This window comes from Manacus vitellinus, unplaced genomic scaffold (genome assembly GCF_001715985.3).
Source record: "Manacus vitellinus isolate BGI_N305 unplaced genomic scaffold, ASM171598v3 scaffold_61_pilon, whole genome shotgun sequence".
Lineage (NCBI taxonomy): Eukaryota > Metazoa > Chordata > Aves > Passeriformes > Pipridae > Manacus > Manacus vitellinus.
This window is the reverse complement of record NW_021940696.1, coordinates 2333038-2346553: the sequence shown is the minus strand read 5'-3', so window position 1 is coordinate 2346553 and position 13516 is coordinate 2333038. Positions and strand designations below refer to the sequence as shown.

Sequence of the window (13516 nt, the reverse complement as noted above, 5' to 3'; positions counted from 1 at the left end):
AACATGGGAAAAGCCTCCAAACCATCCACTGCACAAGGCAAAAATAATCCCAACCTCCATTTAGGTCCCAATCCTTCCACGGGAAGGGCACGGAGCAACCTCTGGGAAAGGGGTCTTGCTTCCTGCCAGTGGGAATGAAAGGTGGGAGAGAGGACACCACAGCAAGACATGCCCAGAGCCACCTTCTAGTTCTCCATTTCCATGTCTAGATGGGGCAGCACTAAACACAGGCCACGAGGGAACAGTTTCTTCCCAAAAATCTCTGCCAACCCAGTGGTCCTTCGCTCCCTTCTCCCACAGGATGCTCCATCTTTCTGCCCCATTCCAGGCACTGCTTCCCAGGGCAGCTGCAGCAGGATGAGCAGGTCTCCAGCACAGCCACTACCCTGGTAGCTCTGCTCCCTCCCAAATCAAAGTATTAAAAGATGAATTTATGATTAAAATTCCCCTTAACAAGGCCCAAGGAAATCCGTAGGTTCAGGACAGACCCTATTTCTCCACGTTGTCCTTCCTGGGTGAAAGACACAGCAGTGGGAGCTGGAAGACATTTCTGGACCTGGGTTAACATTTTCCCAGAAAATAAAATATCCCAGTGGTGTTTTACATCCACTTGGAGAGCAAAATCACTGAGAAGAAAAAAAAAAATAGGGAAGGAAAACGTGCTGGGATGGAGGTGGGTGTGACCAGGCTGAAACCACCAGGGCAAGGAGAGAAGTATAATTGTGTTCTCCAGAAGTTTCCCTATTGCTGCTGGGGAAATTATCACATCCTGGATGAAGGGAGGAGCTGAGAAGCCTGGGAAGGCTACACCATTCCCTGGAATTGTCCAAGAACAGGTTGGATGGGGTTTGGAGCAACCTGGGCTAGTGGAAGGTGTCCCTGTCCATGGCAGGGGTGGAACAAGGTGAACTTTAAGGTCCCTTTCAACCCAAACCATTCTGTGAATGGGGCACAGACCCCCTAATTCCCTGATAAATATTCCAAGTGCACAGCTGGAAGCACCCAGGTCCTTCACCAATTAATTCAAAATGCAGGAAGGACAGAGCCTGGAACTTTGCTGGGAACACACACAAAATTAAATCCCCAGTGAGTGCATTCCTGTTCCCACCACTCCCTTATCCCATCCCACAGGATTCCCACTGCACAATTTTCAGTACCCAGGCTTTGAGCTTCAAAATATCCAGGCAGGCAGGAAAAACAAAATCAATGGGGGGGAAAAAAAGCAGCATTAACCCCTTAGAGCAAAACACCAGCAGCAAAAAGACACCAGAATGGGCCAATCCACTGCCAGGGAAAAGGAGCAGGTGAGTCAGGAGGACACTTCCCGTAGGATTGGAGGGGAAAAGGCTGCCTGGAACATCCAATATTGTTTAGTTGAATTGAAGAGCTGGAAGAAGTTCAAGAGGGAAGGGCTGGAGCAGCCTGGCAGCTGGGACAGGAGAGATTTGGGGGCTGAATCATTTCGCAGGAAAAACAAAAAAAAACCTCCTGAAAGTGGTTTTTACACCTTATGTCATCCCATGGAAAAAAAAAAATAGGAGGAATCTGGGTGGATTAACACAAGGAAAGGCACGAGCTTCTGAGGATGATGAGAGGGAACAGCATCTCCCATCCCAACCCTTCCAATTTTGTGGGCATTAAAAGGAATTTGGGGGCTCAGCCTGAGCTGCTCCAAAAAGCATCTGTTGAAGGAAAAGCCCCTGCTTAGGCTGGTGTGGGATTAAGGAGCTATTTTTGGAACCCAAGACCTCATCCACAGTCGGCAAACAGTCAGGACTACACCTCCAACAGGCAACAGGGCTATTTTTAGGCTCAGCTCTAAGTTTGTGGCACCAGACGAGTGTTTGGGAGGATTAAGTTGTTCCACACGTTGTGTGTTCCTGGGTTTTTATGAATCAGTTCCAGTGGAAAAGGGAGGTGCAAACACTGCTTGAGCCTGGGGAGGGTTGCAAGTCCCAGCCCAGCTAAAAATCAAAATTCCACAGCATAATTTCACTATCAACCTCATCCCACGGCCCTCGGTTTCCCATATTTCTTCCCTGGCTGGGGGTTTCTGGATTGGGGCCACCCAAGGTCACATTTTGAAGGGGGCCACGACCTCTTTTATGGGAACAGAGGATACACCTGGAAAAACAAACCAGTTCTGCCCACAAAACCCCTTTTCCAGGCTTGAAATAGCAGAACTGGGTTATGTTAAACCTCTGGAAGAGGTGCTGGAGGAGCACAGGGAGAGGGAGGAAGCTGTGCCAAGCACATCCAGCACCAGGGATATGGGACCACAAGGATCTGCTTCTTGGGGGTGTTTTGGAGGCCTCTCTTGAGGAAGGTGGCACCAGCTTGGATCCAGCTTCTCATTGCACAGGACATCCTGGATAAGACACTCATCTCCAGCCACCTGCTCCGAGGGTTCTTAGCAAGGTTTGGAGGGGGCACAGCCCAACATGGGCTTTGCTAGTTAAAAAAATTAAATTAAAATTAGATTAACATTAGATTAAAGTTAAATTAAACTGGCTGTCTTGTCCCAGAGCCAGAGCTGGTGGTGATGGGGAGCAGGATTGCTCCTACCTAAGGAGATGTGCTTGGCCCCCCAGTTTGTGCTCCTTCTCTTGCTCCCTACAGCTGGAAAGGGGCATCCCAGAGGATGAATCCAGCTGCTTCCCAGCGTGCTGGTCCTAAATCCACATCCTTCTGCTCTGTGGAGAACTGCTCCTTCCCCCGTGAGCTACTGCTGGATCATCAGTGATGCTCCTGCTGAGACACCTCAGCCCTGGACACGTGGAGAGCCAGGTGTGCTCAGGGACATCTCCAATGGGACACATCCAGGGAATTCAGCCTGGAGACACAAACCATAGGCTCAGGAAATTAGCTTTTCCTAAAAAAATGTGCATTCTTCCCTCTGACACTGCCTGGATCCAGCACCTCGGTGCAGTGTTGCACTGTCCTGCAGGTGAATCCTCCCAAAATTGGGGATTCCAGGATCCGTCCTCCACGGATTCTGTGGCAGGGAAGGGGCTGGAGAGGCCCCCAGGCCCTGGGGATGGCTGAGGGGGAAGGAAACAGCAACTCCCCCCATCACAGAGGGCTGGGAGAGGAAACCTCAAACAGAGAACCCCTCGGAAACGGGAAGCACCCGGAGGCCCCTGCGAGCTCCGGGGCAGCTCCTGGGAAGCCAGAGGTGCTCCGAGGGGTTTGGAAGCTGAGAACACGGATTGTGAGCATCCACGTGTGGCAGAGGCCTCCCCAGCCCCCACCCCGTGGCTGTGCTCACTCATTTAGGTCACCCTGGTTAATCAGCACATCCCAACTGCCTCCAGACGCTCGGAGTGAATCCCTTCCCTCCCTCCTCCCACTCATTTCCACCGAGACTCCAAGGGAGTGGCTGCCAAAAGGCAAGTTTGGGGGAAGGCACCCGGCGTCTATTTTTACATTTGCTGTTGCCAGGATCAATTGGAGGCACGGGGAGCTGCACACAAAGCACTGCTGTATCTCCAGCTTCCCAAAAAAACACGTGCTTCCCCCCCTCATCCTCCAGCAGCATCCCGGACCGGAAAGGCGGCCGGTGCTGAGCAAAGGGAAAAAACACCCTGGAGTGGAAACAGGAGCGTAGGGATGTTTGCTAAGGAGGGATGAGGACAGGATGGGTTTGCTCAGGGTCAGCACCATCCTCTTTTCCTTGCTCTTTGTCCTCCCTTGGGCTGCAGGTGACAGTTTATGGGGAGCACAGGGACACCCCGCTCCTTGGAACCTTCTGCTGGGTATGGAATTGCTTGGGCGTGATTTTCTCCCTGTCAATGAGAATATTCCTTTGGGTTTGAGACAACCCAGCACATCCTGGGATGGGAGGACAAGCTGCTGGGATGACCAGGACACAGAGCTAACCCCAAAACCTCCTGGGATGTGAGGACAAGCTCCTGAGATGATCAGGACACAGAGCCAACACCAGAACCTCCTGGGATGGGAGGACAAGCTGCTGGGATGATCAGGACACTGAGCCAACCCCAATGGAACGACAACGCTGCCCATGATCCGAGGTTTTCCATCACTCTTCCACACCCTCCTCCTGACCAAACAACTCCCTCAGCACAAAACCAAGCACAAAGCCAAGGCCTCCAGCCCATCAGCAGTTTCAGGGATCAGCATGACAAAGCCCTGGAGTGATCCAAGCTCATTTCACTGGTTTGGGAATACCAATGGATGCCGGGATTAGATCAGACAAGCAACGCGTTGCACACAACACGACTCTCGGAGCTGCCACGGGCACCATCCTGCTCCACTTCCAGGGAGAACATGGGTCCTTCCAAGGAAAACAACCTTTGCTCTCCCATGACTCCAGCTGGGGTCCCCAAGAGATCCCTGCCCAACTTCCAGCTCAGCTGATCCTACCTTGCCCCACCGGAGCTGCTCAACACACCCTGGGCATGAGGGTCTCCAGTTTCACTCTCAAACTGGTCCCAGTGCTTTACCAGACCTTCCTTGGGAAATTAAGTCCCTTAGGGATGCACAGCTGGAGTGTTTCTGGAGCACTTCAACCATCAGGTGCTTCCCAAAAGCCTCCCAAAACCACTGAGCACTGTCAGGGTGGTTGAGGTTTGTCTCAAACTGAGCAGGAATTCTCCTGCCCTGCCCAACTCATCCGCCTGAACTACACTTTGGAGACAGACACATCCCAACACGGAGCCAAAGCCTCTTCCCTGATCACACCAGCCTGACATTTACTGCTGATTCATCCCTGCAACAAGGTCAGGCTGGCTGGAGATGGAGAGAAGAGCCCCAAGTCTTAAATTAAGGATTATTTGGGCTGCTACAGTGACAGAGCAGCTCCGAGCACAGCAAAGGCGATCCAGGGAAAACAGGAACGTTGGCTCCTCTTGGCACAACCCCCTCGAGAGCACAGCAAAGAAGATCTTGGTGAGCCAAGAGCTGGAGCTCACCTGCCTGGGAAGGGAAGCACAGGGGTGGAAAACAACCCAACCCCGGGGAATTTTGTGCTTTTCTTTGTCTGGCTCCGCGTTCCTTCCCCCGCCGGCAGCTTTTCCGCAGCGTCGGTTTTCGGGTGGGTTTTGGACGGCTGGTTTTGCCAGGTGAGCCCTGGGAGCTGCTAAAAGCACAGCTGGAAAAATAAACACAGGGCTGGTTCCCTCCCCTGCAGATGGAGCAGCTGAGGTGGGAAGTTCATCCCTCCATCCTTCCGAGAAGTGCTCGAAAACAGAACTCGTAGAAACCAACCCCCCTCCACCCCGAGCTTGTTACACAACTCCACGAAACAGCTCTGCCCTGCCCCTCTAACGGGCTCCAGCTTTGGCACTGACAGCTCCAGAGGTGCTGCCTAAATGGAATTCCTCAGGAATGAAGGTGTGGTGAGGGGTGGAACAGGATGTAGCCCACTGGGACAACCAGGAACCCAAGGGAGAAGATCCCACCACTGACCCACACTGAAAGGCTTATCCCACGGCTCACAGGCTGGGAACAGGGATAGTGTCACTCCAGTGGGACTCAGTGGCAGGGAACGGCCTGAAAACCAGGAATAACCCCAGCCCTGCTTGTGTCCAAGCTCATGGCACCTCATGCACGGATCCTGCAGCACCTCAGTGCTCCATGGACAAGGTCCATCCTGGCAAGGTCCTGAGCATCCTCATTCCTGCATGGAATGCCCCACAGGACCCCCTCCTTGGCTATGGGGGGGCTGGGGTGACCCACAGAGCCCCCAGAGGAGTTGTTTCCTTGTCCCTGTACTCTGAGGAGATAGAGGATGCTTCCCAACCACCCCACTGTTCCCAAATCTGTCCCTACAGCCCCTGTGCCGGCTGGCAGAGGCAAACAGGGGGATGTGATGGCACAGAGGGGGACAATTTTTGGAACAGGACAGACACCAGGGATGGAGAAGAGCTCTCAGCCACCAGGACATGACAACACGGGCAGTAACTTCACCTCAAACTACTCTGGGCCGAGAAAATCCAAGGCTTTTCCTCTCTCCAGCACAGGATGGGAAGAGGGGAGGAGGGAAGATTTAAGGAGCTGTAAAATGGAGCATGGAATATTTATAAGTGGTACCAGGAGGAGTCAGGAGGAGATCACTCCAGCTGCATTTATCCACTCCAGAGCATCCAAGGTTTGTGTTTTCCCATGTTTCACCAGCTGCCAACAAGCCAATAAACCACGTTTGGGGTCACCAAGTGACGTGAACTTCCCGAGCACCACAAGACACGGGGGCAAGGTCCCCGTGTGAGGATGGGAGAGGGTGATCCAATCACCTGCTGCACGAGATTCCAAGGTTAAAAAAAAAAAAAAGCCAAGCCCGGAGCTGACTTTGCAGGATTGCAAAGCACAAGGAGCTGCTCCACAGGTTCCCCTGGAGCACCTCAACGGGCACGGGATGGGCAGGAGAAACACGGTTTATTTGCTGCAAATCCTTTCCTACTTCCAGCTGGGAAAAGCATCACAGCAGGGTTTGTACGGAGAACTCGGTTCCCAAAGGCAACAGGAGGCTTGGGAATGCCTGTTCTCCAAAGGGACACCAAGCCCAAGGGCTCCAAGGAGCTTAAAATACCAGCTACACCCGCTCTGGCAACAGGTCATGCGTGGATTGTCCATCTGTCACATCAACGGGCTCCTGGGAATGAGTCACGCACACAAAAAAGGGGGGAAAAGGGAAAATGGAAGGAATTTTGAGCCCAGCAGCTGCTTAGACACTTGGATCCATGGGGTGCTGCTCCAGGGATGGAGTCCCCAGACCCCTATCCCGGAAGCCAAACCCTGTGTCCCAGCCAGGGCAAGCAAATTCCCAGGGCAGGAATGTGCACACCTGTGCCAAGGGCAGGCTCCAACAAGCTCCAGGGTGGGAAGAGACCCAGCAGGGAAGGCTTAAAGGCCATTTTCACCTGACACACCACGTGTAGAGAGGATGCCAGGTTTTTCCTGGACTCCTCTACCCCCGAGAAGATTCCCTGGGGAACCACGAGGAGCATCCCTCAAAAACTCCTCTCCTGCTTTTGAGCCATCCCTTGGAGGGCGAGAGGGGCAGAGAGCAGAGCCCACCCTGCATTCCTGGGCACCAAAGACTGGCACTTTGCCAGTAGGGAAGGGAGGGAATCCCCTTGGAGTCTCCTGAAGCATCAGCTGAACTCAGCACAAGCAACAGCACCGGTTCCACCCCAGCGTCTGGAGCTTTGTTCCGACAGGATCGAGGTGTTTTCCGAGCTGACTGAAGGTTTTTCTGCAGCTGGAGGAAACCAGGGCCCTGAAAATTTGTGTGAAACAGAGGGAAAAGCCTGAATCTGCAGCTTTTTGGGGTTTTAAGATGATGGAGGGCGACAGGCCACCGACAGACCAAACCCAAGATGCCAGACTTGGGATCAAACCACTCCAATATCTTTTAAAAAACAAGAAAAATCAGAGTTTACTCGGAATAGGACAGAGCAAGGGCCTTAAACTCCTTAAACCAGCAGTGGAAATGGGTGAAAATGGGGTTAACTGGGCAGGCAGGAGGAAAATTAAGCCCCAAGAAGCACCTTAGGGGTCACAACTGGGGGGAAAGGCTTGCCTGGGACCAGCCGGCCACCAAGGACGTTATCCCCAGGCCTGGATGCCCTACCACAGCACACAGAGCATCCTGACCTGATTTTTGGCAGCACTGACCCCCTCCTCCCCCTGATTTCGACACTCCAGGGCGTTTCCTGGCTCGGAGGAGACACAACAACCCCCCCCAGAGCTGCGTTTCCAGCCCCAAAACATGGGTTTCATCACAGCTCAGGGCCTCCAGGGACCTCCCTGCTGCTCCTGGGCCACCTCCAAGACCCTCTCTGGCACCTCTGATGGCAGCCCCCAGGGAAAAGGGCTCCTCCTTGCCCTTGGATTAAAACTTTCCACCCCGAATCCATCACGGAGCAGCGATTTCCTCCCCACCCCCTGCCAGGGCTCTTCCTCTCCCAGGCTTAAGGACAGACGTGCCAAGGACAAACTGCAGCGCTCTGGCCTCGGCTGGTGCCCGACTGGGAGCAGAAAGGGTGTGAAAAGTCTCCCCTGGGAGATGCAGGAGGAGCCAAAGCCGCGATGGGAATGACAACAAGCATCCCAGATATCTCAGAGATGGGAATGACAACAAGCACCACATCCCAGAGATGGGAATGACAACAAGCACCACATCCCAGAGATGCCACAGCCCCGCAGGGCTCCACTGCTAATGAGCTCCTGCGTTTAATTTGATGAGGGAGGGAGGGAGGTGGCCACGAGCACAGCATGGGCTGACACAGGTCCAGAGGGGCTGGAGGAGGAGATTAGGGTGGATCTATCCCTGGGAAAGCACAAGGACAGTGCCAGGGAAAGCACTGGCCACAGCAAGGAGGGGATGTGATGGGTCCCACTACAGAGGGGGAGGGAAAAGTGTCTGGTGAGGGGCTTAGTGAGAGAGCCCTGGCAGGGATTTGGGGATCATCCCTTGGTCTTGAGGGAGTTTAGGAGCCTCCAAAGTCCCCCATACTGCTGAGCAGATGGACAGCACCCATTACTGACTTTCCAGATCAGCCTTGGATGTGCCTCTGGATCAACCCTTTCCTTCCCCTCAGCTGCTTCTCCCTCTCCATGCCAAGCCACAGAGCTCCAGGCAGTGATGGGACTCACAAACTCCTCTGCCATCTTGGCCTGTCTCCATGACATCTTCCCCCCAAATCCAAGGAATTCCCTGTCTATTCTCCACTGAGCCTCAGCCCAAAAGAGCTCCACCATGGCACGGAGCAGGAAAAGCCCTGGTGGCCTCAAGGATCTTGGCTGGAGAAGTTCAGCACCCAGAGGGAAACTCCTTTGCTGATGGAGCAGGAGGAGATTGTCCCATTCCTGCTGCCAGGGTGGAGATGCTGCGGCTCCACACAAGCCCAGGCTCCCCCTCCACAGCTGGGGAGGAACAGGAACAAGTAAAGGGAAGTGAAGTGAAGCACGGAAGGGCTTTGGGGAACTCGGAGCTGAGCTAATTTTACAGGGGGAACAACTTCCCAAGGCAACTTCCCTGTCGCAGAGACGCCGACGGCCACACGCTGCCGTCGCTCCCGATCCAAGGCAGCAACCAGAGAATGACTGCAAGGCACTGCAGGAAAACACCAGAGCCAGGAATCAGGACTCCTGCCACACTTATCATCCCCTTCAACACGAGATCCCAGTGCTGGAAAGCCTTGGGTTTTGCTCCAGCAGCCCGGTGTCTGCACGGCCAGCAGACTCACGGTATTAACCTTTCCCATTTCCGAGGGGCTGGGAGGTCTTAGGGACAGCAGGCAAATGGAAATGGTATTTCCAAGAGGGAGAAAGGAAGGAATGACAGTTAGGGTTTTCTTCAGCCAGCCCAGGAAGCCTTGGATGCCCACTGCTCCTTCCCACCACAGCCCAGGCAGTAAAATCAAGGATATTTTGGGTCCCCACCCAGTGAGATCCGGGGTCCAACCCTGCAGGTGTTTCCAGGTACCTCCTGCCCCCCTCAGTGCTGAGACCCCACCCAAGGGATGTGACACCTTGGCCAAGGGGAAAAGGTCTCCAAGTGCCTCGGAGAGGGACTGGGGACAAGGGGTGGAAGGACAGGACAAGGGGGAATGGCTTCCCACTGCCAGAGGGCAGGGATAGATGGGATATTGGGAAGGAATTCCTGTCTGTGAGGGTGGGGAGGCCCTGTCCCAGGTTGGGCAGAAAAGCTGTGGCTGCCCCTGGATCCCTGGAAGTGTCCAAGGCCAGGCTGGAGCAAACTGGGCTAGTGAAAGGTGTCCCTGCCCATGGCAGGGTCTGGAACAAGATGATCTTTAAGGTCCCTTCCAACCCAAACCATTCCATGACTCAATGAAAATACAGCCCGATGGGTGTCAGATGGAAACTTGTTTTTTGCTGGATGCATTTCCAGCCTCCCCAGATTCCTGCTGATGTTGTGGACATGGAGGTGACACTCCCTGTCTTGCTGCCACATCACAGGGAAAGCAGGAGGAGACCCTTTGGGAGACTCCAAGGGCATTTCCTGGATGTCAGGAAGCAGAAGCAACAGCTGCCTTGTGAGTACCCAAAAAATCCCTCTTCTTCTGGGCTGGGCCCTGCTTTGGGAGGGAATCACCACCTGCCACGTTTTTTTGACTTCCCAAAAAATGAGGCAGCACAGAGAGCTGCAGGGACCAAGTCCTGGGAGGGGGAGGTGAAGACCAGGAGCATCCTGCCCAGGCACAGGGCTTTTTGGATGTGGGATGGCTCAAGTGGAAAGGGAGAAATGACGGGATCCTCAGCCCCTGCTCTGCCTGCCAAGCCCAATCCCTGGAGCTGCCGGAGCGTGGGACAAGCCTTGGGATGCCCAAAAAGGCCAAGGGAGCTCTCAAGCTGCTCTTGTGCAACTCCAGGAGTTGATTTTCTTCCGGCAAAACACTGAAAGGACCGAGAACTGAGCCGGACAAAGCAGCTCATCAACACCCCCGGCCACCGGCGCGTTCCCGGAGAAGAGTCCAAGTTTCGACGGAACATTTTCCACCGAGCCGAAAACAAGGATCATAATTATCCACCGGTGAAGTTTCCATGCAATAAAAAAATCAGCAGGAAAACGAGAGCAAGGTCAACACACTGACAATGGAGGCCTTTTTTAGGCAGGATCCCATCCCAGCTGGCAGCGGGTTTGTGCCCAGGAGTGAGGGCCGGAGACGGGATCCCAAAAAGCAGCGCCTGGCACAGCCCCAACTCCCACCCACCCACCCCTGGTTATCTCCGGGGCACAGGCCTGGGCCAGGAGGGTGGGAGCCTCTGTTTGTTTTGCTCTTTTTTCATCTGGGACTAAAAAGCTTCCTCCTAAACAAAAGTTGTTTGCAACGGGGGCCACACCAGACGTCAGGAGCCGGTTGGAAGCTCCGGTGGCTCCCGGACTCCCCACGATCCTTCTCCCACCTGGCTGGACAAGCTCCAGCCCTTGGGAGTCTTCTCTAAAAAAAAAGTGCAGCTTCTTCCACGCTGCAAAGCTGTCACCCACCCTGGGGACACCTTCCAGCTCCGGGCTTGGAGCAAGCAGAGATGCTCCTGGCACAGGGTGAGAGCTCTCCATGTTTTCTGTGCTCACTTCCATCCTCAGGGGCCAAGGGTGAAGATAAAGAGCCTTCAAAGCTCTTGTGATCCCGAATGCTGCAAGGGGAAGTAAATTTTCCTTATGCAAGCGAAGCTGCAGGAAGGGAGGGAGACAGAGAGCCAGCTGGAGAATCATGGAATGGGTTGGTTTGGAAGGGGCCATAAAAATCATCCAGTTCCAACCTCCTGCCATGGGCAGGGACACCTTCCACTAGCCCAGGTTGCTCCAAACCCTGTCCAGCCTGGCCTTGGATACTTCCAGGAATCTGGGCAATCTGTGCCAGGGCCTCCCCACTCCCCCAGCCAGCAATTCCTTCCCAATATCCCACCTATCCCTGCCCTCTGGCAGTGGGAAGCCATTCCCTGTGTCCTGTCCCTCCATCCCTTGTTCCAAGTCCCTCTCCAGCTCTCCTGGAGCCCCTTTGGGAACTCAAATACGCTGAAAGGTCTCCCTGGAGCCTTTTCAAAAATTCCTGGGGATCTCCAACCTCACAGCCCAAATCCCCCAGGACTATCCAATGCAGGATAACCAGGAGCTGTGACACGCTGTCCAGCCACACTGGACGTTGCTCCCATGGGATTAACAGCCCCTGACGCCCTTGGAGACCTTTGAGACAAGTCCATGGGCTCAGCCTCCCCAACCTTGGGGCCCCTGCTTTGCACAGCTCCATAAACTTTTCCCACTGGGAGCGTGGCTTTCCTTGAGCTCCCAGCTCCTATCCCAGCTCCGTTCCCAAAACCACAGGAAGGATGGACGGGGAGTTCTTCCACATCCCCCCGTGCCAGAACCACTCGTCTCTCCCGCCAGGCCGTGGCTCTCTCCGGAGTCGTCCTGGTTTCAATTAGGGCCCCAAGAATCCCGATCCAGCCCCAGCACCGCCCGCTCTCCAGGCATTTTGCTAAGGAAAGCAAAATAAACGCCGGCGGGGAAACACCCAGACACCATCTCCGGGGTTAGTCACCGCTCCTCCTTCCCCACGCTCCCATTTTAGGGCAAATCAGGAATCTCCAAGGGCTGCGGAGCCGCGTTTTCTCCACGGGAAAAGTTGTTTCCAGCCCCTTTTCGCTCCAGTCCCACTCCCTCCGCTGCCCCGGGTAGGGGGTGAGGGAGGTCCCTCTCCAAGCCCGCAGCTTCGGGCAGCATTCCAGCTGAATTCCCGGGATCCAGGGGGCCAGGGAGCAGGGGGGACACTCCCGGAGGCACAGCCCAGCCAGGTCCGCCCGGAACAAAGCCCCTAAAAACTTCTTCCCTAAAGGAATTTCGGCCACATTCCTGCATTTCTGTGCTTGGCAAAGGCTCGGGAAACGTTATGATTGTTTTAAACCCTTCTGGGGGAAGGAGGAAGACGAGGAATTCACACACAAACAGGGATTTATGCTGGAGGCAGCACAGGGCTGGGGTGCAGACCCCCAAACTGGGAGGTGACATCGATGGTCCCACGGAGCTGGGGGGGGACAAACCACGACCTGCAGCTGTGCCACGGCTTCCCAGGAGATAGATCCCTGGAAAACCCCCATGGGATGCAGAGGGACCTTGGGGCATCTCGTCCCCTGGACCCCCCTGCCTGGGGGGAGGATGGATCCTGCAGTGCCTTGTCTCCCTTCCAGGGGGGATGGAGGGGCCCTGAGCCATCCCATCCTCCACCACATCCTTCCTGGAGCACACGTGATGTCCTACATCCCCCACAACGTCCTTCCTGGAGCATCCACGGGCCCTGTGACACCCCGTGTCCTGCAGTGTCCTTCCTGGGTGACACACAGACCCCAGCCCACCCTCTGGGACACCCTCCCCAGTGACAACCCTTCCCGGTGGATGCACAGCCCATGGATGGCAGATGACCTCTTGGAAAGGCCTTCCCTGGACTCCATCACACCCTAATCCCTGCGACACCCTCCTTAGGGTGTCCATGGGTCCTGTGCTGCCCTTCCTCCTCCAGCACCCATCCTGGGGCATACAGGGACCCCAGGACACCCACCCTGGGGTACCCAGGGACCCCACAGTGCCCATCCAATGACAGCTATCCCATGGCATGCAGGGATTCCATGTGTCCACCCTGGGGCACACAGTGACCCCCTGACACCCATCCAGGGCACACAGTGGCCTCCTGATGCCCATCCTGAGGTACCCAGGGATCCCAAGACGCCCATCCTGGGGAGCACAGGGACCCCAAGACACCTGCCCAGGGCACACAAAGACCCCACGACACCTATCCTGGAGTATCCAGGGATGCCATGACACCACCCTGGGACACACAGGGACCCCATGACACCCATACCAGGGTACACAGGGATTCCATGTGTCCATCCTGGAGAGCACAGGGTCTCCGTGACACCCATGGGGTACCCAGGGACCCCACGACACACACTCTGGGGTGCACAAGGACCCCACGACACCCACCCTGGGGTATCCAGGGGTGCCGTGACACCACCCTGGGATACACAAGGACCCCAT

General features: G+C 55.2%; 1 protein-coding gene across 1 annotated transcript in view; it reads left to right on the top strand.

Annotated features, from left to right (window-relative positions):
* The first annotated feature begins 134 nt into the window (after positions 1–134).
* Positions 135–13516, top strand: part of LOC103765069 (homeobox protein not2) — a 28474-nt gene continuing 15092 nt past the window's right edge. Inside the window, 1 exon segment of the mRNA XM_029963719.1 lies at positions 135–141. Within this exon segment, the coding sequence (XP_029819579.1) occupies positions 135–141 (7 nt within the window).